Below are 23,326 nucleotides of genomic sequence, written 5' to 3'. Positions count from 1 at the left end.
CTTGATTGGTAAGGTTACGGAGAGAAGGCACAGGATAATGGGATTGAGAGGGATAGTAAATCAGCCATGATTGAATGATAGAGTAGACTCGATGGGCTGAATTAACTAACTCTGCTTCAATGTCTTAAAGGATTGTTTTTATAAGACCATAAGTCACAATGTACAAGTAACCTTTGAGTGTGGTTGTAACTGTTGAGTGATACTGTGCTGTAATGGTCTACAAATAAAACTAAGTAACAGAATGGAACGGGTTGTACAGTAAACATTTCTCACAATGATATTCAGGTATACCATCGTCACTGCTCCCACTGATCTGCAAAGGCGTGTGGTGACACAGTAACTGCAATGCATCCATGCACAGAGACTTTGTTGCCATACTGTGGAACTTCCTTTTATATAATATTCATTTAATAATAAACGTTCCACAACGGTTCAGAGCTTCAACATATTTATATCGTCAGTGTTTCAAGTTACATTACAAATTGTAACCTTCCCACAGCCTATAGACTCACTTCCAAGGACTCCTCATCTCATGTTCTTGATATTTATTGCTTATTTATTTATTATTATTAATTTTTTCCTCAGCTCAAGCTGGTAAAACTTGAAATACGGCCATAGCCAGGGACACTCGTTTCTCAATTGCTAGGAACTTCCAGGCTATTCTAGTGACGTTTAGTATTGTGACTTTCTGAAGATTACAGAGATATTGTTTTTGTAGCCCTAATTGCTTGACGTTATTGCGTACTGACTTTTGTAGATACAGTCAGCCCTCCTTATCCACTGGGGATTGGTTCTGGGACCCCTTGCGAATACTGAAAAAGCCCGGATGCTCAAGTCCCTTATTTAACCGGTCTCAATGCGGTGGTCGTTAGGACTCAGCTGAACACCAGACCTTATTTAACACGTATCAGTGCGGTGGACTTCAGGACCTGGCGCAGCTCTGAATCCACAGTGTCTGTTCACGAAAATAATCACGATCATAATTGAAAATAAAGGGAAGTAATAAAGCGATTGGAAGAGGTGAAACACCATCGGTCACTGGAAAAGCATTAAGACTACAGTCAGTCAATGATCGGAACAATTTTAATGGAGCATTTGAAAGGCCCTGCCTTTTGAAAGCTAAAATTTTTACTAAGCAACGCAGCGGTTTAATTATTGAAATACGTATGTTTCTTAAGTATTTTATATGCATAGAAAGGTAAAATATATACTATATACTAAGACAAACATTTTACTAACTGAGGCTAAATAATACCGGATGTACCTGTTCCGACTTCAAGACGGATTCAGGAATGGAACTCGTTCATAACCCAGGGACTGCCTGAACATTTAAATCATTTCTAGATTACTTATAACACCTAATACAAGTCTGTACGTGCTCAGACGATGAGTGCTGGAGAGAGAACTTATGGGTTTTCCTGCTCCACGGTTGGTTGAATCCACGCATGCGGAATCCGTGGATAAGGAGGGCCGACTGTATTACTATCGGTGCAATGTATGCAGATGACACAAAGGCTGGAGGTGTTGTGAATAGTGTGGAGGGCTGTCAGAGGTTACAGCGGGACAGTGATAGGATGCAAAACTGGGCTGAAAAGTGGCAGATGGAGTTCAACCCAGATAAGTGTGAAGTGGTTCGTTTTGGTAGATCAAATATGATGGCAGAATATGGTATTAATGGTAAGACTCTTGACAGTGTGGAGGATCAGAGGGATCTTGGGGTCCGAGTCTATAGGACAATCAAAGCAGCTGAGCAGGTTGACTCTGTGGTTAAGAAGGTGAACGGTGTATTGGCCTTCATCAATTGTGGAATTAAATTTAGGAGCTGAGAGGTAATGTTGCAGCTATATAGGACCCTGGTCAGACCCCACTTGGGAGTACTGTGCTCAGTTCTGGTCGCCTCACTACAGGAAGGATGTGGAAGCCATAGAAAGGGTGCAGAGATTTACAAGGATGTTGCCTGGATTGAGGAGCATGCCTTGTGAGAATAGATTGGGCTTTTCCCCTTGGAGCAAAGGAGGATGAGAGGTGACCTGATAGAGGTGTACAAGGTGATGAGAGGCATTGATCGTGTGGATAGTCAGAGGCTTCTTCCCAGGGCTGAAATGGTTGCTACAAGAAGACACAGGGTTAAGGTGCTGGGGAGTAGGTACAGAGGAGAGGTCAGGGGAAGATTTATTTATTTTTTTTAAATAAACACAGAGAGTGGTGAGTGCATGGAATGGGCTGCCAGCAACGGTGGTGGATGTGGATACGATAGGGTCTTATAAGAGGCTTTTAGATAGATACATGGTTTAATAAAATAGAGGGCTATTGATAAGCCTAGTAATTTCTGAGGTTGGGACATGTTCAGCAGAACTTTGTGGGCTGTAGGGCCTGTATTGTGCTGTAGGTTTTCTATGTTTCTATGTAGTATACCTTGTTCATGTTCCAAAATTTTTCAATTTCCTCTTTCAATTATTGAATATTTCTGGTGTTTTTCACTTACTGATTTCTGTATGTTATGTGTGTTTGGAATGGCTGTATCTATTAAGTAAGTTGTTTTTGCTTATTTATCCTGTAATATTATATCCAGATGGTTATTATGGATTGTCCTATCACTAATAATGGATCACTCATAATATAATTGATCTATTTTTATTTCTTTTTATCTTTTTTTTGTATTTTCACAGTTTATTGTCTTTTGCACACTGTTTGGTATGGTTTTTCATTGATTCTATTATGGTTATTGGATTTACTGAGTACGCCCATAAGAAAGCGAATTCCAGGGTTGTACAGGGTATATAATGACATACAAGTATACATGTATATATGTAATAAATTTACTCTGAACAATAAAAACAATATGAAAGTTGGTAGCTCATTGTTAATAAACAAGCAGCCACTGATGCCATCCAAGTTTAAACATTTACAAAATGTGAAAGATTTTCTTTCTTGTACTGCATTTCATTATCCCCTTCAATTAATAAAATCAAAAGTATGAGACTTCTCAATTTTCATCCAAAATATTCACAGTACGCAATTATAAAAGAAAACATTTAAAGTGTTGTGCCATTTTCATGCCATTTAAAAACGTCCTGCTCAGAAAAATGGGTGGCCTGCGAAAACGTTAACAAAAATTAGAGGGAACGTTGGTCATCACAGGACAGGCCAGAACCAGGACTGAGTGGGTCTTACCTTGTCTTGGGTGACCAAGGGTTCTCTTATCTCCATCTCTTCTCCTTCATCTTGAAGCTCCCTCAGCAGTCTCTTGCTGACGAGTTGCTTCTCCCTCCGTGCCTTTCTCAGAGCTGAGAACAAAAGGAAAATCGAGCAGCTTGTAAGTCAAACTGCTGAGCAGTAACATTGAGTGTCAACTAACCCAAACATCGCAGGTAAACTAAGTGCTGTTTGGAATTTTATGGATTTATGTCAAGACTAGATGGCACAGCAGTGTAGTGGTTAGCACAACGCTATACAGTACAGATGGCCCAGGTTCAATTCCCGCTGCCGCCTTTAAGGAGTTTGTATGTTCCTCCCTGTAAGGTGAAGATTTCCTCTGGATGCTCCGGTTTCCTCCTACAGTCTAAAGATGCAATGGTTGGTAGGTTAATTGGTCATTGCAAATTGTCCTGGGATCTTTTCCGCGCCTTCTGGCGCATCAGTTGGCAACCTTGCAGTTTCTTTAGCACTTTTCTCTGTTATTTAAAAAATGAGGCCAAGTTGCTAGCTCAACGCTGAACCAGCATGGATGAAAAGCACGAAGGGAGCCAGCTGGATCACTCGCCTCGAAATCCAATGCCACTACACCACCGGCCAGCAATCCTGAGATTAGGCCAGGATTACAATGGGGAATGGCCGAGTGATGCAGCTTTAAAGGCTGGAAGGGCCTATTCCACGTGGTATTGCTAATTCTGTCTTTAAATATTATAGCTATAGTTATATCACCAAAGCACCATGAAGGTGTTAAAAGAGCTGCATTCTTTCTTCAGTCTCAACTTACTACTTTTAAAATGATAAATGCTGTCATGCAGGAAACACTAACTGCACTGAATCACAATTAAAAATATAAAGCCAATGAGTGAGGAATTCATCATTTACACAGACACCCTGTGGCACACAGCCATGGTACAACCCTCACACTACTGAGGGGATTTTCCCCTGAAAACCTCATGGAAAAAAACAGTGAATGAACCCACATGCAGATGGGAGGAGACACACGGTACGATCAGTGAGCCAAGGATCAGTTAGGAAAGTCAACTCAAGAGTTTCTGTAGATGTTGGAAATCCAGAGAAACACACACAAATTGCTGTAGGAACTCAGCAGATCAGGCAGCATCTACAAAAATGAATAAACAGTCAACGTTTCGAGCCCAAGACCCTTTATCAAGAATGGAAAGGAAGAGGGAAGATGCCAGTATAAGCTGGGGGTGATGGAAGGTGTAATAAATTTCTCACTGACAGCAATAATTTGGTTTGAAGGGTAAACATTAATCCCAGAACATCAAGAAAGTCTTCCTATTTTACAACAAGAGGATGGTGAGACTGATGGCAGATTGCCTCAGCTATTGCACAAACCCTCATGACAGAGTGTCATTTGCTGCAGCCATCCAGGAGAGGAGATGCCAGAGGTGGTGTGGGAGAAAGCAGAGGCCTGGACTGCGTACTATTTTGGGGACTGGTCTCTCCTGCCTCCAGTGCTTGCTTGATTTGGAACAAGCTAGACTAGAACAACACAGTAGTACCATGTTAGTTATGATTAGTGCGACACTGTTACAGCTCTGGGTGTTTGGGAGTTCAGAGTTCAATTCCAGCGCTATCTGTAAGGAGTCTCTATACATCCTCTCCGAGTGTGTGGACTTCCTCCAGGCGCTCTGCTTTCCGCCCAAAGTCCAAAGACATTTGTTAGTAGGTTAATTGGGCATTGTAAGTTGTCCTATGATTAGGCTAGGGTTAATCGGGGGTTGCTGGAGCGCACACTTCAAAGGGCTGTAAAGGTCTACTCCTTGTAATACCTCTAAGTAAGTAACATCTGACGCACCATCAGTCTACATGCCACACCACACGGGGACAGGATATATTATTTTTTGTGTGACTGCATAGTTATATGTGCTGTGTGCTGTTGGTAATGTGCACTGACAGACAGACATACTTTATTGATCCCGAGGGAAATTGAGTTTCGTTACAGCTGCACCAACCAAGAATAGTGAAGAAGTATAGCAATATAAAACCATAAATAATTAAATAATAATAAGTTAATCATGCCAAGTGGAAATAAAGTCCAGGCCCAGCCTATTGGCTCAGGGTGTCTGACACTCCGAGGGAGGAGTTGTAAAGTTTGATGGCCACAGGTAGGAATGACTTCCTATAACACTCAGTGTTACATCTCGGTGGAATGAGTCTCTGGCTGAATGTACTCCTGTGCCTAACCAGTACATTATGGAGTGGATGTGAGTCATTGTCCAAGATGGCGTGCAACTTGGACAGCATCCTCTTTTCAGACACCACAATTAGCATCTCTGGCCTTAAGAATGAGTTTGTTGATTCTGTTGGTGTCTGCTACCCTCAGCCTGCTGCCCCAGCACACAACAGCAAACATGATAGCACTGGAGGAATAGTGTCTCATTTGGCTGTATTCATGACAATAAAACCTGAAATTGAACTTAAAACATCAAAAGAAACAAGTTTAAGAATTCAAAGAGCAAACAAACAGCTGGAGGATGTCAGTGGGGGTTAAATGGAGAGTCAATGCTTCATGCTGAGATCCTTCAATGGGACTGATGAAGGGTCTCAGCTCAAAACGTCGACCCCTCCACACATGGGGACCGGTGGGGAAGAGGGACCAAGGTGGGGAGAAAGGACCGGAGCTGGGACAGAGTCACAGGGTGGGGGGGGGGGGGGGAAAGGACCAAAGCTAGGAGAGAGAGACGGGGGAAGAAGGACCAAGGTGGGGAGAAAGGACCGGAGCTGGGACAGAGTCACAGGGTGGGGGGGGGGGGGAAGGACCAAAGCTAGGAGAGAGAGACAAGGGGGAAGGACCAGGGTGGGGAGGAGAGCGACAGGATCCTCACGTCCCCCCAGCTCCGCTCACCCCACTCCTGCTGCCTCCTCCGGGCTTTGATCTCGTCCACGGCCGGAGCCCCGCCACGGGACCGGCTCACGGCTCCGCTCCCCCGCCACATATCGGCGGTTCCGCACCGAAGACACTCTCCCCTCCCCTCCCCTCCCCTCCCCTCCTCTCCTCTCCTCTCCTCTCCTCTCGTCCCGTCCCTTCCCGCTCCGCCGCCGCCACCGTCGCGCACTATTAACCTGGGCCTGTTGCCTCCGTCGCGCGCTGATGACGTTACCCGGCTCCTCGTCGCCCCCTGCAGCCTCGGAGGAGGTGTGGGAACTGGAATTTCCGCCTAACTCGCTCTGGTTTCATAACTATTGGTGCAACTATGTGATTCTTTATTAATTTAAATCTTGTCCTCAGCGGTTAAGCATCTACTTTGAGATGGTCAGATAGATCGAAAGTGCAAAAGAGGAATAGTGAGGTAGAGTTGTGTATTCATTCGAGGGCCGTTCGGAAGTCGAATGGCGGACGGAATTTGTGTGTCCATGCCTTCAGACTTCTGGACCCGACCCTGACGGTGGCAACGAGTAGAGGGCATGTGTTAGATCAGGTTTATCATCACCGACATCTGACCTGAAATTTGTTAACTTAGCTCAACGCAATACATAATCTAGCAGAGAGAAATAATAATAATAAATAAACAAGTAAATCAATTACATATATTGAATAGATTGTTTAAAAATGTTCCAAAACAGAACTACTGTATATTAAAAAAGTGAGGTAGTGTCCAAAGATTCAATATCCACTTAGGGATGCCATCTTGGACTATGTCTCCCATCCACTCCATAGTGTACTCGTTAGGCACAGGAGTACGTTCAGCCAGAGACTCATTCCACCGAGATGCAACACTGAGCGTCATAGGAAATCATTCCTGCCTGTGGCCATCAAACTTTACAACTCCTCCCTCGGAGTGTCAGACACCCTGAGCCAATAGACTGGTCCTGGATTTATTTCCACTTGGCATAATTTACTTATTATTTAATTATTTATGGTTTTATATTGCTATATTTCTACACTATTCTTGGTTGGTGCCACTGTAACGAAACCCAATTTCCCTCGGGAGCAAGAAAGTATGTCTATCTGTCTGATCAGATGGCAGAGGGGAAGAAACTGTTCCTGAATTGCTGAGTGTGTGCCTTCAGGCTTCTGTACCTCCTCCCTGATGGTAGCAGTGAGAAAAGGGCATGCCCTGGGTGCTGGACGGCCTTAGTAATGGACACTGCCTTTCTGAGACACCACTCCCTAAAGATGACCTGGATACTTTGTAGGCTAGTGCCCAAGATGGAACTGACTAGATTTACAACCTTCTGCAGCTTCTTTTGGTCCTGTTCAGTAGCCCCTCCATACCAGACAGTGATGCAGCCTGTCAGAATGCTCTCCACGGTTCAACTATATTAGTTTTTGAGCAATTGCTCTTTTCCTGATTGTTTTCCATTGTAAAATGATTCCCAGGATAAATAAACTTCAATCAGAATCTGGGCGTACGTAAACCTGCTGATGAGTTTTGGACCGAAACATTGGCTGTACTCTTCCATAGATGCTGCCTGGCTTGCTGAGCACTTCCAGTATTTTGTGTGTGTTGCTTTTATTGAGTACAGGAGTTGGAATGTTTTGCTGAAGTTGTATAAGATGCTGATCAGCCTTAACTCGGAGTATCGTGTCCTGTTCAGGTCACCTACCTACAGGAAAGGTATCAATAAGATTGAAAGAGTGCAGAGGAAGTTTACAAAGACTTTGCTAGGACTTGAGGACCTGAGTTATAGGGTTGAATAGGTTGGGACTTTATTCCCTGGAGCGTAGGAGATTGAGGGGAGGTTTTTGATAGAGATATACAAAATTACGAGGGCATGACAGGGTAAATGCAAACAGGCTTTTTCCGCTAAAGCTAGAAATAAACGTCCTAGGTTAAGGGTGAAAGGTGAAGTATTACACTACCTCTGATGGGGAACTTCTTCACTCAGTGTGATGAGAGTGGAATGAGCTGTCAGTGGAAGTGGTGGATGCAGGTTTAATTGCAACAGTTAAGGAAAGTTTGGTTAGGTGTATGGAGGGGCATCATGGGGGAACAGCGGTTAACGTGATTCTATTACAGCTCAGGCCTCTAGAGTTCAGAGTTCAATCCCAGCATGCTCTGTAAGGAGTTTGTACATCCTCCCCATGAAATGTGTGCGGTTTCCTCCAGGTGCTCTGGTTTCCTCCCACAGTGTACTGGTTAGTAGGTTAATCGATGATTGTAAATTGTCCTGTGATTAGGCTGGGAAAAAGTCGGTTGCTTGCTGGGTGTTGCTGCTCATTGGGCCAGAAGGGCCTGTTCCACATTGTATCTCAATAATATTAGTAATAATATTAATGAAATACAGGGAGGGGTACAGAGGGTGAAGGTCCAGGTGCAGGTCAATGGCACTAGGATGATCAGCAGTTTGGTATGGACTAGATGGGCTGAAAGGCCTGTTTCTGGCTGTAGCACTCTATGACTCTATGCCTCTGGTTCCTGGTGAAAGATTTTCCCATCATATTGCCACAGTGAGCAAAATCCATAAAACACTTTTAAAGAAACTTTACCACATTTGTAAAAGCACCTCGTGGGAGCATAAAAACTCGCTAATGGAAGGAAGGAAAGTCAGGGAATGCAACCCAAAAAAGGTTTGAGCAGTTACAACAAACATTAGAGCCAGATAAATTGAAGCGTTATTTATAATTTAACTCCACAGTCTTTCCATTGTAAAATGATTCCCAGCCTGATGAAACATTCATTGTAATGTTGGAGCGCTTGGACAGGCCAAGTTTTAATTTTTAATCTGCTGAGTATTCACCAGGAGTTTGCAAGTCCCCAGTTGATTAAATGAGATTTGGAAAAGCAACGGCTGCTGTTAACTAATGAAGACCTGATCAGCGAACGTTGCTCCAGACTGTCTGCCTGTTTTCGGAACAAACATCACGCAGAGGAGAGAAGCAGTTGGTCAAAGTAAGTTTCTGAAGAATTTTTTGATGTTTATTTATTTATTATTGTCACATGTACTGAGATACAATGAAAAACATTTGTGAGCATCCAGACACATGATGCCTTGTATAATTACATTAGTTAAAAGAAAACAGAATTTGATATTCATATTCCAAACCTATACTTTCAACTTTATTTTTTACATAATTCTTTATTCTTTATAATTGTCCAGTACCTCTGCTCCATCCGCCACAAATGAGACTTCCCGGTGGTCAAACAGTTTAATTCCCATCCCCATTCCCTTTCCGGCGTGTTTGGTCCATGGCCTCCAGTTGTGCCATGATGAGGCTGCCCTCAGGGTGGAGGAGCAACACCTCATATTCCGTCTAGGTAGCCTCCAACCTGATGGTATGAATATTGAGTTCTCCTTCTAGTAAAGAAATTACACCTGTACACCCCACCATTCTCTACTCTGACCTTTTACCTCTTCTCATCTGCCTATTACTTCCCCCTGGTCCCCTGGTCCCCTCCTCCTTTCCTTTTTCCAGTGGTCCACTCTCCTCTTCTATCAGATTTCTTGACCTTTCCCACCCACCTGGCTTCACCTATCACCTTCTAGCTAGCCTCCTTCCTCTCCCCACACCTTTTTATTCTGGAATCTTCCCCCTTCCTTTCCAGGCCCAATGAAGGGTGTCGGTCTGAAATGTCAACAATCTATTCATTTCCACAGATGCTGCTTGCTGAGTTCCTCCAGTGTTTTGTGTGTGTTGCTCTGGATTTCCAGCATCTGCTGATGTTCTCGTGTTTATAATGATTGAACGTTGCATGTCGTGCCCTGACCGACTCACCACAGCAAATTACTAATACACATAAATGTGCCGTGTCGTGTGACGTGGACGATCTTGGTCCTTCCATGACCACAATTGTTCTTGACAAATTTTCCTACAGAAGTTGTTTGCCATCGCCTTCTTCTGAGCAGTGTCTTTACAAGACAGATGACTCCAGCCATTATCAATATTTTTCAGAGACTGTCTGCCTGGCGTCAGTGGTCGCAGAACCAGGACTTGTGATCCGCACTGACTGCTCATACGACCATCCACCACCCATTCCCATGGCTTCACATGACCTTGATTGGTGGGGGGGTGGGGCGCTAAGCAGGTGCCCAAGAGTGACCCCCAGGCTAGTGCCTTTCCCCTCCTTTGGTAGAGATGTATTTCCACCCCAGCAACAAGGTGAATAATGTTGATCCTTGACCTGGAATGGAGAACACAATTAAATAAAGAACATTGAACACTACAACACAGTACAGGCCCTTTGGCCCACAAGGTTGTGCCAACCTTTTAACCTACTCCAAGATTAATCTAACCCTTCCCTACCATAGTGCCCATTTTTCTATCATCCTTGTGCCTGTCTAAGAGGCTCTTAATGTCCTGGATGGCCTTTACCACCACCCCTGGCAGGGTGTTCCACACACCCACCACTCTCTGTGCAAAAAAACCTACCTCTGACATCCCCCTTTTTTCCAATCACTTTAAAATAGTGCCCCCAGGTATTATTGTGTAATAGTGTGTAGTGTAAACAGAAAATGGAACAGTGAAGAAAGAGTTGTAGTAACAGAGAACGTGCAGTGCAGTTGGACAAATGAAACGCAAGGACCACAATGAGGTAAATCAGTGATTAAGAGTTCTTTCCAGGAATGAAAGAGTTAATGTATGAAGAGCGTTTGATGTCTCCTGTATTCACTGGAATTTAGAAAAATGAGGGGAATCTCATTGAAGCCATCTGAATATTGAAAGGTCTAGGTAGAGTGGATGTGGAGAGGATGTTTCCAATCATGGGGGGAGTCTAGGACCAGTGGGAACAGTCACAGCATAGAGAGACGTCCATTTAGAACAGAGATGAGAAGGAATTTCTTTAGTCAGAGGACGATGAATCTGTGGAATTCATTGCTACAGAAAGCTGTGGAGACCAAGTCATTGGGTATACTTAAAGCAGAGGTTGATAGGTTTTAATTAGAAAGGGTGACATAGGTTATGAGAAGAAGGCAGGAAAATGGTGTTGAGAGAGGTAGTAAATCAGCCATGATGGAATGGTGGAGCAAACTCAATGGGCTGAATGGCCTATTTCTGCTCCTATGTCTTATGTTCTTATTCTTTATCATGTGGGAGGTCAGTTCAGAAATCTGATAACAGGAGTTGTCCCTCAGCCTGTTGGAACTTGAAAGGCTTTCCTGTCTCTTGCCGAAGACAATCACCCTGCCCGTCCACTGTTAACTCCCCTCCCAGTGGGAGAGGGAAGAGGAGAGAATATCTGGGGAGTTATCTTTTGTAACTTCAAAACGTTAAACTAGTTCAACTGAAAACACGGAAGTCTGAAATGTGTGTCTAGCTTCAAGTTTACTTTAAGCGAGTTGCACGCGTATCACATGGTAATGTGATGTCTTATGCAATTCACACATTTATACATATAACCCGTAGTGAATTTTTTAAATGAACAAGAATGCTTAATCAAATAATATATACAAGATTGCTCAAATATTACTGAATTATTAAATACAAAACATGAGGTATGTAGTTGAGGTCTGTGATTATGCTGGTTGCTTTACTGACACAATGAGAAGTTTAGACAGAGGTGTGGGGTGAAGATCGGAGTTGAGCAGGTGGATGAAGACGGGTGTGGGATGTTGGATAGATGGAGGAGGGTGTGGGGTAGGTTGAAGATTGGAATCGGGCAGGTGGATGAAGACGGGTGTGGGATGATGGACAGATGGGGGAGGGTGTAGGGTGGGGTGAGGTGAAGATCGGAGATGGACAGGTGGATGAAGAGAGGTGTGGGATGTTGGATAGATGGGGGAGAATTTGAGGTGGGGTGGGGTGAAGATTGGAGTTGGTCAGGTGGATGATAGGTGGAAACACCTATCCTACTGGTCACCTTCCACCTCCATTCTCAGTCCCGATGTCCAACAGACTGATGCATTCACGAAGAAGGCACGCCAACGGCTAAACTTGCTTTAGAGTTTGAGGAGGCTTGGTACGTCACCAAAGACTCTCCCAAAATTCTGCAGATAGACCATGGAGAGCATTCTGACTGGTTACATCACCCTCTGGTACGGTGGCACCAAAGCACTATATCACAAGAGGCTATAGCTCTGTCACAGCCACAACCCTACCCACAATCCTCAAGAAGCAGTGCCTCAGTAAGGCAGCATCCCTCACTAAGGACCCTCACCATCCAGGACATGCCCTCTTCTCATTGCTACCACAGGGAGGAGGTACAGGAGCCTGAAGATGCACACTCAATATTTCAGGAAAAGCTTCTTCCCCTCCACCATCAAATTTCTGAATTGACAAAAAACAATGAAGAGTACCTCACTAATTCTTTATATGCATTATTTATTTATTTTGTAATTTATAATAATTTTTGTCTTTGCACTGTGTTGCTGCCACAAAACAACAAATTTCATTTCAAATAAATCAGAGAAAGTAAACCTGAACCTGATTCTAGTTCTGCTTCTCAGACCAAAACATAAACAATTCCTTACCCACTCCTCCCTCCACATACACAGGGGGTGCTCAGCCCACTGAGGTCCTCAAGCAGTGTGTTTGAAGCTCCATAAAAAAGTGCTGTGTACCTTAAGGTTATTATAGCTGGGGGTGTACTGGGGGTAGGCTCCCCTCCCTATTAAATGCTCCCAATAGTAGGTTATGCTAAATCTCAGTCTTCTGTAATGTATTTTATTATTTGTTAATTTATTTGTGGTAATGTTACTTTACATGCAATGTATGTGAGTTATACGTACTGTGTTGTTCACGTTGGTGCAGAGGGACATTGTTCTGTTTGGCAGTAAACATGTGTACAGTTGAATGACAGTAGACTTGAATTATTGCAAATTGGATCCACAGTCACAAAGTAGAATTCTCAGCTGCTTGTTTCCTTTGCCTCAGATGTCTGAAGAGATTCACGTTCAGGTAGCCGTTGGAATCCAGCAGACACCAGGTGAGGACTCCAAGCCAGGCACCTCGCAGTGTGCCATGGGGACAGTGGTGTTCAGGTTGTGGTCAATAGGGCAGAGGTTTGTTTCTTCAACAGGGTTTGTGGGGCTCTTCTGGTGGTTTGTGGAACACTTCAGGCTGGGAGCTGTGTAGGTAAATGGTGGTGGATGGTAGGTAGGGAGGGAGAGGGAGAGAGAGAGGCTCTGTGTTTGTGTCAGACAGATTGAGTGTATATATGAGATACAGAGGGAAAGAGAGAGAGGGAAAAAGAGCCTTTGTGTGTGTTGTGTGCAAGTAAGGCAGATGGAATGTGTGTGTGAGAGAAGGTGAGACTTTATGTATGTGGGAGAGGGAGGGGGGAAGAGAGAGAAGGAGACTGTGTGTATGTGTGTTTTTGTGGGACTGTGTGTGTCAGAAGTGAAAGAGAGAGAGAAAGAGAATTATGTGTGTAAGAGTGAGTGGGGCGTGAGAGAGAAGAAATTTTATGTGGAAACACGAGTAAATCTGCAGATGCTGGAAATTCAAACAACACACACAAAATGCTGGTGGATTGCACCAGCATTGCACCAAAATGCAGGCTAGGCAGCATCTATAGGGAGATGCGCTGTCGACATTTCAGGCCGAGACCCTTCATCAGGACTAACAGAAAGGAAAGATAGTAAGAGATTTGTAAGTAGTGGGGGGAGGGGGAAATGCAAAATGATAGGAGAAGACCAGAGGGGGTGGGATGAAGCTAAGAGCTGGAAAGGTGATTGGCGAAAGTGATACCGAACTGGAGAAGGGAAAGGATCATGGGACGGGACGCCTCAGGAGAAAGAAAGAGGCGGGGGGGTGGGGGGGAAGCACCAGAGGAGATGGAGAACAGGCAAACAACTAAATATGTCAGGGATGGGGTAAGAAGGGGAGGAGGGGCATTAACGGAAGTTAGAGAAGCCAATGTTCACGCCATCATGTTGGAGGCTACCCTGCCGGTATATAAGGTGTTGTTCCTCCAACCTGAGTTTGGATTCATTTTGACAGCAGAGGAGGCCATGGATAGACATATCAGAATGGGAATGGGACCTGGAATTAAAATGTGTAGCCACTGGGAGATCCTGCTTTCTCTTTTAGAGAAATTTTAATCCCTGACATATTTAGTGTGTTGTTAGAAATTTTATGTGTGTGTTTGAGAGACTGTGAGAGAGGGAAGTAAAGAGAGAAAGACTGTGTAAGAGAAAGAGAGAAAAGGGACTATAAATGTGTGGTTTTTGTAAGAGACTGTGTGTGTGTGTGAGAGAGAGAGGGGGGAAAAGAGGGATTTTATGTGTGTGTGAGAAAGAAACTGAATATGTGTGTAAGAGAGGGACTGTGTGAGTGTGTTTTTCTGTGAGAGACTGTGTGTGTGACAGACAAACATACAGTCTCTCACTCTCCCATACACACTGTCCCCCCGACACATACACAGTCACACAGTGTGAGAGATTCTGTGCGTGTGTGTGTGTTTTTGTGTGAGAGAGACTGAGTATGTGAGTGAGTGAGAGAAGCTCTGTAAGTGTGTGTGTGTGTGAGAGAGAGAGAGAGAGAGAGAGAATTCTACCTCCCAAACTACCACCCCTCCCCATCCGGCATCTCCTGCCCCACATGTGGCTGAGTTTGCGGGTCCTACAATGATTGACGATTGTTTGCTTCCACTACATTCACAGAGGAGGATGTGAGTGTGTGTGTCTTCAGTGAGAGAGGAAACATTTAAAGAATATCTGAGGGCTTTGTTTTTCACACAGAGGGAGGGGAATACCGTAGCCAGAATGAGTTGTCAGAGGAAGTGGTATATGCCGGTACAATTACAGTGTTCAAGAAGGCATTCAGAAAAGTTCTTGGATTGGAAATATACCGAGAGATACAGGCTAACTTGGATGAATGGGATCAGTATAGATTGGCATCACCACAGGATCAGTGTAGACTGGGATCACAGCTGGCACAGGATCAGCGTAGACTGGGATCACAGCTGGCATAGGATCAGCGTAGACTGGGATCACAGCTGGCACAGGATCAGCGTAGACTGGCATCACAGCTGGCACAGATACTGTATGATTTTGTGACGCATCAGTCAGATAATTACAGTTTGTGCCGGAGGTCAGGAAGCATTTGTTTCAAGAGGACGAGATTATAAAAGCAAGGATGTAATGCTGAGGCTTGGTCAGACTGCACTTGGAGAATTGTGAGCAGATTTGGCCCCTTATCTAAGATAAGATGTGTTGGCGTTGGAGAGGGTCCAAGAAAGATTCTGGAAATTTAAAGGGTTAACATATGAGGAATGTTTAATGGCTTTAGTCCTGTACTCACTGGAGTTTAGAAGAATGAGGGGATCTTATTAAAACTTATTGAAATGTCTAGGAAGAGTGGATGTTGAGACGATGTTCCGAATAGTCAGGGGAGGGGGTCCAGAGGGCACAGCCTAAGAATACAAGAATGTCCCTTTAGTACAGAGACAAAAATGAATTTTGTAGCTGAGGTGTGGTGAATCTGTGGAATTCATTGCCACAGATGGCTGTGAAGGACAAGTCATCGAGTATATCTAAAGCAGAGGCTGATAGGAACTTGATTAGTCAGGACATCTAAGGCTACGTGGAGAAGACAAGAGAATGGGTTTGAGAGGAAAAATAAATCAGCCATGATGGAATGACAGAACTGACTTGATGGGCCAAATGGCCTATTCTGCTCCTATGTCTTAAGGTCTTGTGATCAGAACAGGTGGGGTACTATCAGCACTTACAGTAATCTCCAAACTTTTTGTTTATTTGCAGCTGAGGAAGAAGGAAGATCAACGTCAGTGACCATCAAAGATTTTAAAAGTCTAACTGTTTTAGAGCAGAACGCAGAGGGAAAGGTCAGTCAGAAAATTGTGTGCTGTTCTAGTCATCTAGCTGCATGAAGAATGTCATTAATAAACTGGAGTGAGGGCAGGCAAGATTCACAAGGATGCGACAGGGAATGGAGGGCTTGAGTTTTGTTGGATCTCTGTTATTTTCTGACCCTTAGGGTTCTTCTGTGAGTCAAGAGTGGCCAGAAGTCTTAATTCTTAAGGATCATTTATTTTAAAGTTTAAACAAACATACAAATACTAAGCCAACAAAGTACTGTACAGAGCTGAGAAACAAGGAAAAGGTAATGAAAAGCTAAGACGGCAAAGGTAAAAGGAGAAGATGCTGCCTCTGAAAAATCCGTCACTTTTATAATTGAGATAAGAAAAATTCCTCAGTTAAAGCAAACCAATCAGTGGTTGCACAATTACATCACATGGGTACTGTACTAACACTTAGCCAATGAAAAATCAGAAAGGTGATAGAGTTAGTTTAATGGCTGTACCGCTTTCTGCCAGTGAGTGGGGATGAACCATAGAACATAAGAACATAAGAGATAGGAGCAGGAGTAGGCCAATCGACCCCTCAAGCCTGCTCCGCCATTCAACAAGATCATGGCTGATCCAATCTTAACTCTAGTTTTCACCGAATCCCACAAGGCAACAGTGCCAACCAACAGGGCACCATGCTGCCCATATTATTTTATTATTCATCCCACTCAAACCCATGTGATCACCCAGGGAAAAAAAAACGATTTGCCAATTGAGGAGAAAAAATCTGGAAAATTCCTCTCCGACCCATCCAGGCTATCGAAAACTGGTCCAGGAGATCACATGGCTGATCTAAACCTAGCCTCATGTCCACTTACCTGCTCGCTCACCGTATCCCCTAATGCCATTTTTATCCAGGAAAATGTCTATCTCCGTTTTGAATTTATTGAGTGTAGTAGCTTCCACAGCTCTCTGGGGCAGTAAATTCCACAGCCCCACTACCCTCTGAGTGAAGAAATTTATCCTCATCTCAGTCCTGGAACAGCATCCCCTTATTTTAAGATTATGCCCCCTAGTCCTAGTTTCACCCATCATTGGGAACATTCTCCCCGCATCCACCCGATCAAGCCCCTTCACAATCTTATATGTTTCAATAAGATCGCCTCTCATTCTTCGGAACTCCAATGAGTAGAGTCCCAATCTACTCAATCTCTCATCATACATCAACCCACCCATCCCCGGAATTAACCTAGTGAACCTTCTCTGCACTGCCTCGAAAGCCAGTATGTCCTTTCTTAAATATGGACACCAGAACTGCACGTAGTACTCCAGGTGTGGTCTCACCAATACCTGGTACAACTGCAGTAAGACCTCCCTGTTCTTATACTCCATCCCCCTAGCAATAAAAGCCAGCATTCCATTGGCCTTCTTGACCACCTGCTGCACTTGCATACTAATTTTTTGTGTTTCCTGCACCAGGACCCCCAGATCCCTTTGCACAGAAGCACTTTCCGGTTTCTCTCCATTTAGATATTAACTTCCTCTATTACTTTTCCTGCCAAAGTACAAGACCTCACACCTGTCAGTATTATATTTCATCTGCCAAATGTCTGCCCAATCACTCAGCCTATCTATGCCCCCCTGCAGGGTTTCAATGTCCTCCGCACTCATTACACTCCCTCCCATCTTTGTGTCATCAGCAAACTTCGATACGTTGTACTTAGTCCCTTTCTCCAAATCATTAATATAGATTGTAAAGAGTTGGGGTCCCAACACCGACCCCTGCGGAACACCACTAGTCACCAACTGCCAGTCTGAGAATAAACCATTTATCCCAACTCTCTGTTTTCTGTTAGAAAGTCAATCCTCCACCCATGCCAGAATATTATCCCCAATCCCATGATTTTTTACTTTAAGTGATAATCTTTGGTGTGGCACCTTGTCAAATGCCTTTTGGAAGTCCAAATACACCACATCCACTGGTTCCCCTTTATCTACCCTATATGTTATGTCCTCAAAGAACTCCAACAAATTTGTCAAACATGACTTCCCTTTTGTAAAGCCATGCTGACTTTGTCCTATTAAGCTATGTTTATCCAAATGCCCTGTTACTGTTTCCTTAATTATCGATTCCAACATTTTGCCAACCACATATTAGGCTAACTGGCCTATAATTCCCAGCCTTCTGTCTATTGCCCTTTTTAAATAAAGGAGTTACATTAGCATTTTTCCAATCTGCCAGGACCATTGCCGAGTCCAGCGAGTTTTGAAAAATTATCACCAATGCATCCACAATCCTGACCGCCACTTCCCTTAAGACCCTAGGATGCAAGCCATCCGGTCCAGGGGATTTATCCACCTTCAGTCCCATTAACTTATCAAGTACCATTTCCTTGGTGATTTGAATCGTAGTTAGCTTCTCTTCTCCTAGAGCCCCCTGTTTATCCAGTGTTGGGATATTTTGAGTGTCCTCAACTGTAAAAACTGATACAAAATATTTGTTCAGCATTTCCGCCATCTCCATGTCCCCTACCATTAATTTCCCGGTCTCATCTTCTAGGGGACCAACATTTACTTTAGCCACCCTTTTTCTTTTTATGTAACTATAAAAACTCTTACTATCTGCTTTTATGTTTTTCGCCAATTTACTTTCATAATCTATCTTCCCCTTCTTAATCAATCTTTTTGTTATTTGCTGCTGATCTTTAAAAGCTTCTCGATCTTCAATCTTCCCACTAGATTTAGCTACCTTATATAACTTTCTTTTTAGTCGTATACTTTGCTTTATTTCTTTACTTAGCCACCCTTTTTTCTTCAGTGGAATATATTTTTCTTGATAGTTGTAAAATAACTCCTTAAATATACACCACTGATCAAGTACCGATCTACCCTTTAATCTATTTTCCCAATCCATCTTAAGCAATTCCGCTCTCATACCATCATAGTCTCCTTTATTTAAGCTCAGTACGCTTGTTTGCGATCCAACCCTCTCATCCTCTAATTGAATATGGAATTCGACCATGTTATGGTCACTCATTCCAAGGGGATCCTTTACTAGGACATTTTTTATTAGTCCTGTCTCATTACACAGACTGCAGACTGAAAAATACAGGAGTTTGTTAAAAAGTACAAACCATTAAACTACAACATTAGTCTTACATTAATTCATCTAATATCTTATAAAAAGTATTATTAAAGAAAACAGTGGTTTTGAACAGTTATAAGGAGATCAGCTTGGACTTAATTCCATAGAGCATAGGAATCTGAGAGGTGACCTTATTAGAAATTTATCTAAGCGTGTAGTATACAAAATTATGAGGGGTATAGACAGGGTAAATACAAGCAGCTTTTCCACTGAGGTTTGGTGAGACTAGAACTAGAGATCATAAGTTAATCTATTTTATTTATTCTTTATTTCTATTTTGGAGAGTCAGCATAGTAACAGGCCCTTCTGGCCCTATAATCCTGCTCCTCCCAATTACACCCATGTCACCAATTAACCTACTAGCCTATATGTTTTTGGAGCGTAGGACGAAAGCAGAGCACCTGGAGGAAACCCACAGGGTCAAGAGGAACACGGTAACTTAGTGCTTCACAGTGCCATTGAGTTGTGTTCAATTCTCACCGCTACCTGTAAGGAGTTTGTATGTTCTCCCCATGACCTCATGGGTTCCCTCCGGGTGCTGTGCACAGTCCAAAGACGTATAGGATAGTGGTTTAATTGGTCATCGTAAGCTGTCCCATTACAAGGCTAGGATTAAATCGGGGGATTGCTGGGTGGCATGGTTCAATGAGACAGAAGGGCATTTACCACGTTGTATCTCAATAAGTGAATAAACATATAAAACCCTGGCCTAATCACGGGACAATTTACAGTGACCAACGGTATGTCTTTCAACTATGGGAGGAAACAGGTGTAAACCCATGTGCCCACAGGAATAACATACAAATTTTCTTACAGAGGACTCTGAAATTGGATTCGAACTCTGATGTCTCGAGCTGTAGAAATAGTGCACTAAACACTACACTGCCATGATGCCTGTGTTCTATGAACATATTATATGTTTTATGTTTAAATGGATCAAGTGCAGTAGCTGAGCGAGAAGTTAAGGGAAATTTGAGGCAGGTGGAAATGTCCAGTGGGTGGGATTCATTCTTCCCCAAGCCTGCAGGACTCTGGGTTATATCCAACCCTTTATCTCTGAGCTCAGTGGATCATCAGTGTGATTACAAATCTTTTTCCTTTACCAGCAGGAGAGCAACTTCGCTTTCAACTGTGTCTTCGAGCAGGATACTGATCAGGTGAGGAGTGTTCGCTGGCACCTCCAGAGGGTGTCTCCACACCTGGACTGCAGACAGTACAAAACTGTGGTTCCAGATGTTGCTTCTGAAATAGTGTATAAAAACTCAAGATGCTGCAAATCCAGAATAACACACACAGAATACTGGAGGAACTCAGCAGGTCAGGCAGCATTTATGGAGTAGAATAAACAGTCAACGTTTCGGGGGGGGGGGGGGAGACCCTTCTTTAGGACTGGAAAACAAGTGAGGAAAATGCCAGAATAAAACAGAGGGGGAGGGGAGGAGTTCTAGGAGTAAGTATTTGGCCCTTTATTATCCCCTCTGGTTCTAGAGCCTGATGGTTGAGGGTAATAACTGATCTTGAACCCCCCCCCTAACTACATACCAGATATACAACATTCACTGTGGGTCTTCAGACCCCTGTTCTATTGATTTTATGATCACAAGAGGTGCCGAGGAACTCAGACTGGATGGAGGGTCTCAATCCAAAATGTTTTCAATCCATTTCCTTCCACAGTTGCTGCCTGACCCACTGAGTTCCTTCAACACCTTTAATGTTGCAACACATTCCTGCAGCCTCCTGTGTTCTCACTGATCTCATGAAGATTATTTCCAATGTTAGGAGAGAGTGTACAATTCCCTGGTGAAGCCACTGCTGTCTCGGGTGAGGCTCGGATACAACGTGTCTCTGGTTGTGTGCGGTACCTCTGGTAAGAGCAAACTACTAGAGGGAGAGGGGAGAGAGGAGGGCATCATGCGTAAGGTAAGGCTTGCTACATCCATGGTCTATGTTGTCATGACATCTTTTTATAAGGGATAAGCTTTATTTGTCACATGTACTTTGAAACATACAGTGAAATGTGTTGTTTGTAATAATGACCAACACTGTCCGAGGGTGTGCTGGGGTCGGACCGCGAGTGCTGCCGTGCTTTTGACACCAGCATAACATGCCCACAACTCACTGACCCTAACCCATATGACGAATGTGAGAGGAAACCGGAGTACCCAGAAGAAGGCCAGGGGGAGTATGCACAGTGTCAGGAATTGAACCCCAAAACATTAACCTCGAGGCTACTGTGCTGTTACTGTCTGAACGATAAAAGCCATAGAATTACTGAGGTGTTGTAAACATCCCAAATAATCTGACCCTCTGCAGGTTTGTGTGTTGTGTACGTGAAGCTCAGTCTGTGGAGTGGAATGTGTTGCACAGAGCCGTACTGTGAACCAGATTCTCAAACGGGTTTGCAGCCTCCCCTAACCACCTGTCAGTTCTGTGGTTGGGAGGAGTCAGTAAATCACAAAGTATAGAGGGTGAGGGTTTTACAGCTTCTGTCTGAGTAATGTCGAGGCTTTCCAGAGGGTGCAGAAGAGGTTTTACCAGGTGCTGTCTGGATTGTATATAGTTCTACTTGCCCTGTTATAGGAAGGATGTTGAGGCTTTGCAGAGGGTGCTGCCTGGACTAGAGGGCATGTGGTGTAAGGAGAGGTTGGACAAACTTGGGGTGTTTTCTCTGGAGCAGTGGAGGCTAAAGGGAGACCTGATAAAAGTTCTATAAGACTATGAGAGGCATAGCAAGAGTAGACAAATAATATCTGTTTCCGAGGGTTGAAATGCCTAATACCAGAGGCATGCATTTAAGGTGAGGGGGGGTAATTTCAAAGGAGATGTGAGGGGCAAGTTTTTCACACAGAGAGTGGTGGGTGGCTGGAATGCACTGCCAGGGGTGGTGGCAGAGGTAGAAACATTTGGAACATTTAAGAGACATTTAGATAGGCAAATAAATATGAGGAAAATGGAAGGATATGGGCATTGTGTAGGTAGAAGAGATCAACTTGGTTAGCAATTTGATGACTAATTTGTTTGACACAGCTTTGTGGGCCAAAGGGCCTGTTCCCTGTGCTGTACTGTTCTGTGTTCTATGTTATAAGGGACTGTATATGTCCAGTAAGGGTCTTCAGAATATCAGGAGGCACATAACATTGTCAGTGGTACCTCCCAAATGTCCAGCAATCCCTTTGACCCCCTCCCATCGGGCAGGAGGTACTGTAGTATTAGGACAAGGACTGTTAGGATGGGAAGCAGGTTCCTCTCCCAGGCTGTGAGACTACTGAACTCCCTGCCACCACCCAGGTCTCATCGCGTATGAAGCGCCAGTAGCGTTATACTGTTTACTTATTAACTTGAATCATAAGCGCACCTCATGCTAAGTGTCAGTCTTCTGGAATATATTATATTATTTGTTAATTTATTTCTGGTAATACTACTTTGTGTGTTGTGTGTGCACTATATGTGCACCCTGGTCCAAAGGAATGTTGTTTTATTTGGCGGTGTGCATATGTAAGGCTGAATGACAATAAACTTGAACTTGAAGTTCTGGAGCACTTAGCCCCACACTCCTGCCCTATGGTCACCCAGAATGGAGCAGAGTGGTTTGCGGGGGGGGGGGGGGTGATCTCCCATTCATGGACCTTAATGGTGGGTTGTTGCGGATTCTGCCTGCTTCTCCCGGCGTTATTGTCAGGAACGCAGCCGGATGGACCCAAACGCAGGACGCAGACACTGAAGTACTAGGGGGAGGACAGGATGGGGATGCCATGGCACATAAGGGTAGAGCTGGGGTTCAGGTAGCTAGAGTTCAGGCAGGCATAGCGGAGCGGGCTCCTGAAGTTCAGGCAGGCCGAGCAGAGTGGGCTCCCGAAGTTCAGGCAGGCCGAGCAGAGCGGGCTCCCGAAGTTCAGGCAGGCCGAGCAGAGCGGGATCCCGAAGTTCAGGCAGGCCGAGCAGAGCGGGATCCCGAAGTTCAGGCAGGCCGAGCAGAGCGGGATCCCGAAGTTCAGGCAGGCCGAGCAGAGCGGGATCCCGAAGTTCAGGCAGGCCGAGCAGAGCGGGATCCCGAAGTTCAGGCAGGCCGAGCAGAGCGGGATCCCGAAGTTCAGGCAGGCCGAGCAGAGCGGGATCCCGAAGTTCAGGCAGGCCGAGCAGAGCGGGATCCCGAAGTTCAGGCAGGCCGAGCAGAGCGGGATCCCGAAGTTCAGGCAGGCCGAGCAGAGCGGGATCCCGAAGTTCAGGCAGGCCGAGCAGAGCGGGATCCCGAAGTTCAGGCAGGCCGAGCAGAGCGGGATCCCGAAGTTCAGGCAGGCCGAGCAGAGCGGGATCCCGAAGTTCAGGC

General features: G+C 44.4%; 2 protein-coding genes across 5 annotated transcripts in view; one reads left to right on the top strand and one right to left on the bottom strand.

Moving 5' to 3' along the window:
* Positions 1-6,207, bottom strand: part of tmco6 (transmembrane and coiled-coil domains 6) — a 77,261-nt gene extending 71,054 nt beyond the window's left edge. For all 4 annotated transcript variants that reach the window (XR_009515912.1, XM_059990441.1, XM_059990442.1 and 1 more), the window contains exons 1-2: positions 6,068-6,207; positions 3,175-3,287 (exon numbers count right to left, since the gene is read on the bottom strand). Coding sequence is in view for 3 of the 4 variants with exons in the window: in XM_059990441.1 (XP_059846424.1) it covers positions 3,175-3,287; positions 6,068-6,158 (204 nt within the window). In the remaining variant the exon portion in view is untranslated. The remainder of the gene's footprint in view (positions 1-3,174; positions 3,288-6,067) is intronic.
* A 1,247-nt stretch (positions 6,208-7,454) lies between these two features.
* The window catches only part of si:dkey-201i24.3 (trichohyalin), an 83,485-nt gene continuing 67,613 nt past the window's right edge, over positions 7,455-23,326 (top strand). Inside the window, exons 1-5 of the mRNA XM_059990438.1 lie at positions 7,455-9,056; positions 12,977-13,028; positions 15,808-15,890; positions 20,106-20,156; positions 20,779-20,820. Of these exons, the coding sequence (XP_059846421.1) occupies positions 12,977-13,028; positions 15,808-15,890; positions 20,106-20,156; positions 20,779-20,820 (228 nt within the window). The 5' untranslated portion in view covers positions 7,455-9,056. The remainder of the gene's footprint in view (positions 9,057-12,976; positions 13,029-15,807; positions 15,891-20,105; positions 20,157-20,778; positions 20,821-23,326) is intronic.

This window comes from Hypanus sabinus, chromosome 15, assembly GCF_030144855.1.
Source record: "Hypanus sabinus isolate sHypSab1 chromosome 15, sHypSab1.hap1, whole genome shotgun sequence".
Lineage (NCBI taxonomy): Eukaryota > Metazoa > Chordata > Chondrichthyes > Myliobatiformes > Dasyatidae > Hypanus > Hypanus sabinus.
The sequence above is the reverse complement of the archived record's forward strand: the minus strand, read 5'-3'. Positions and strand labels throughout refer to the sequence as shown.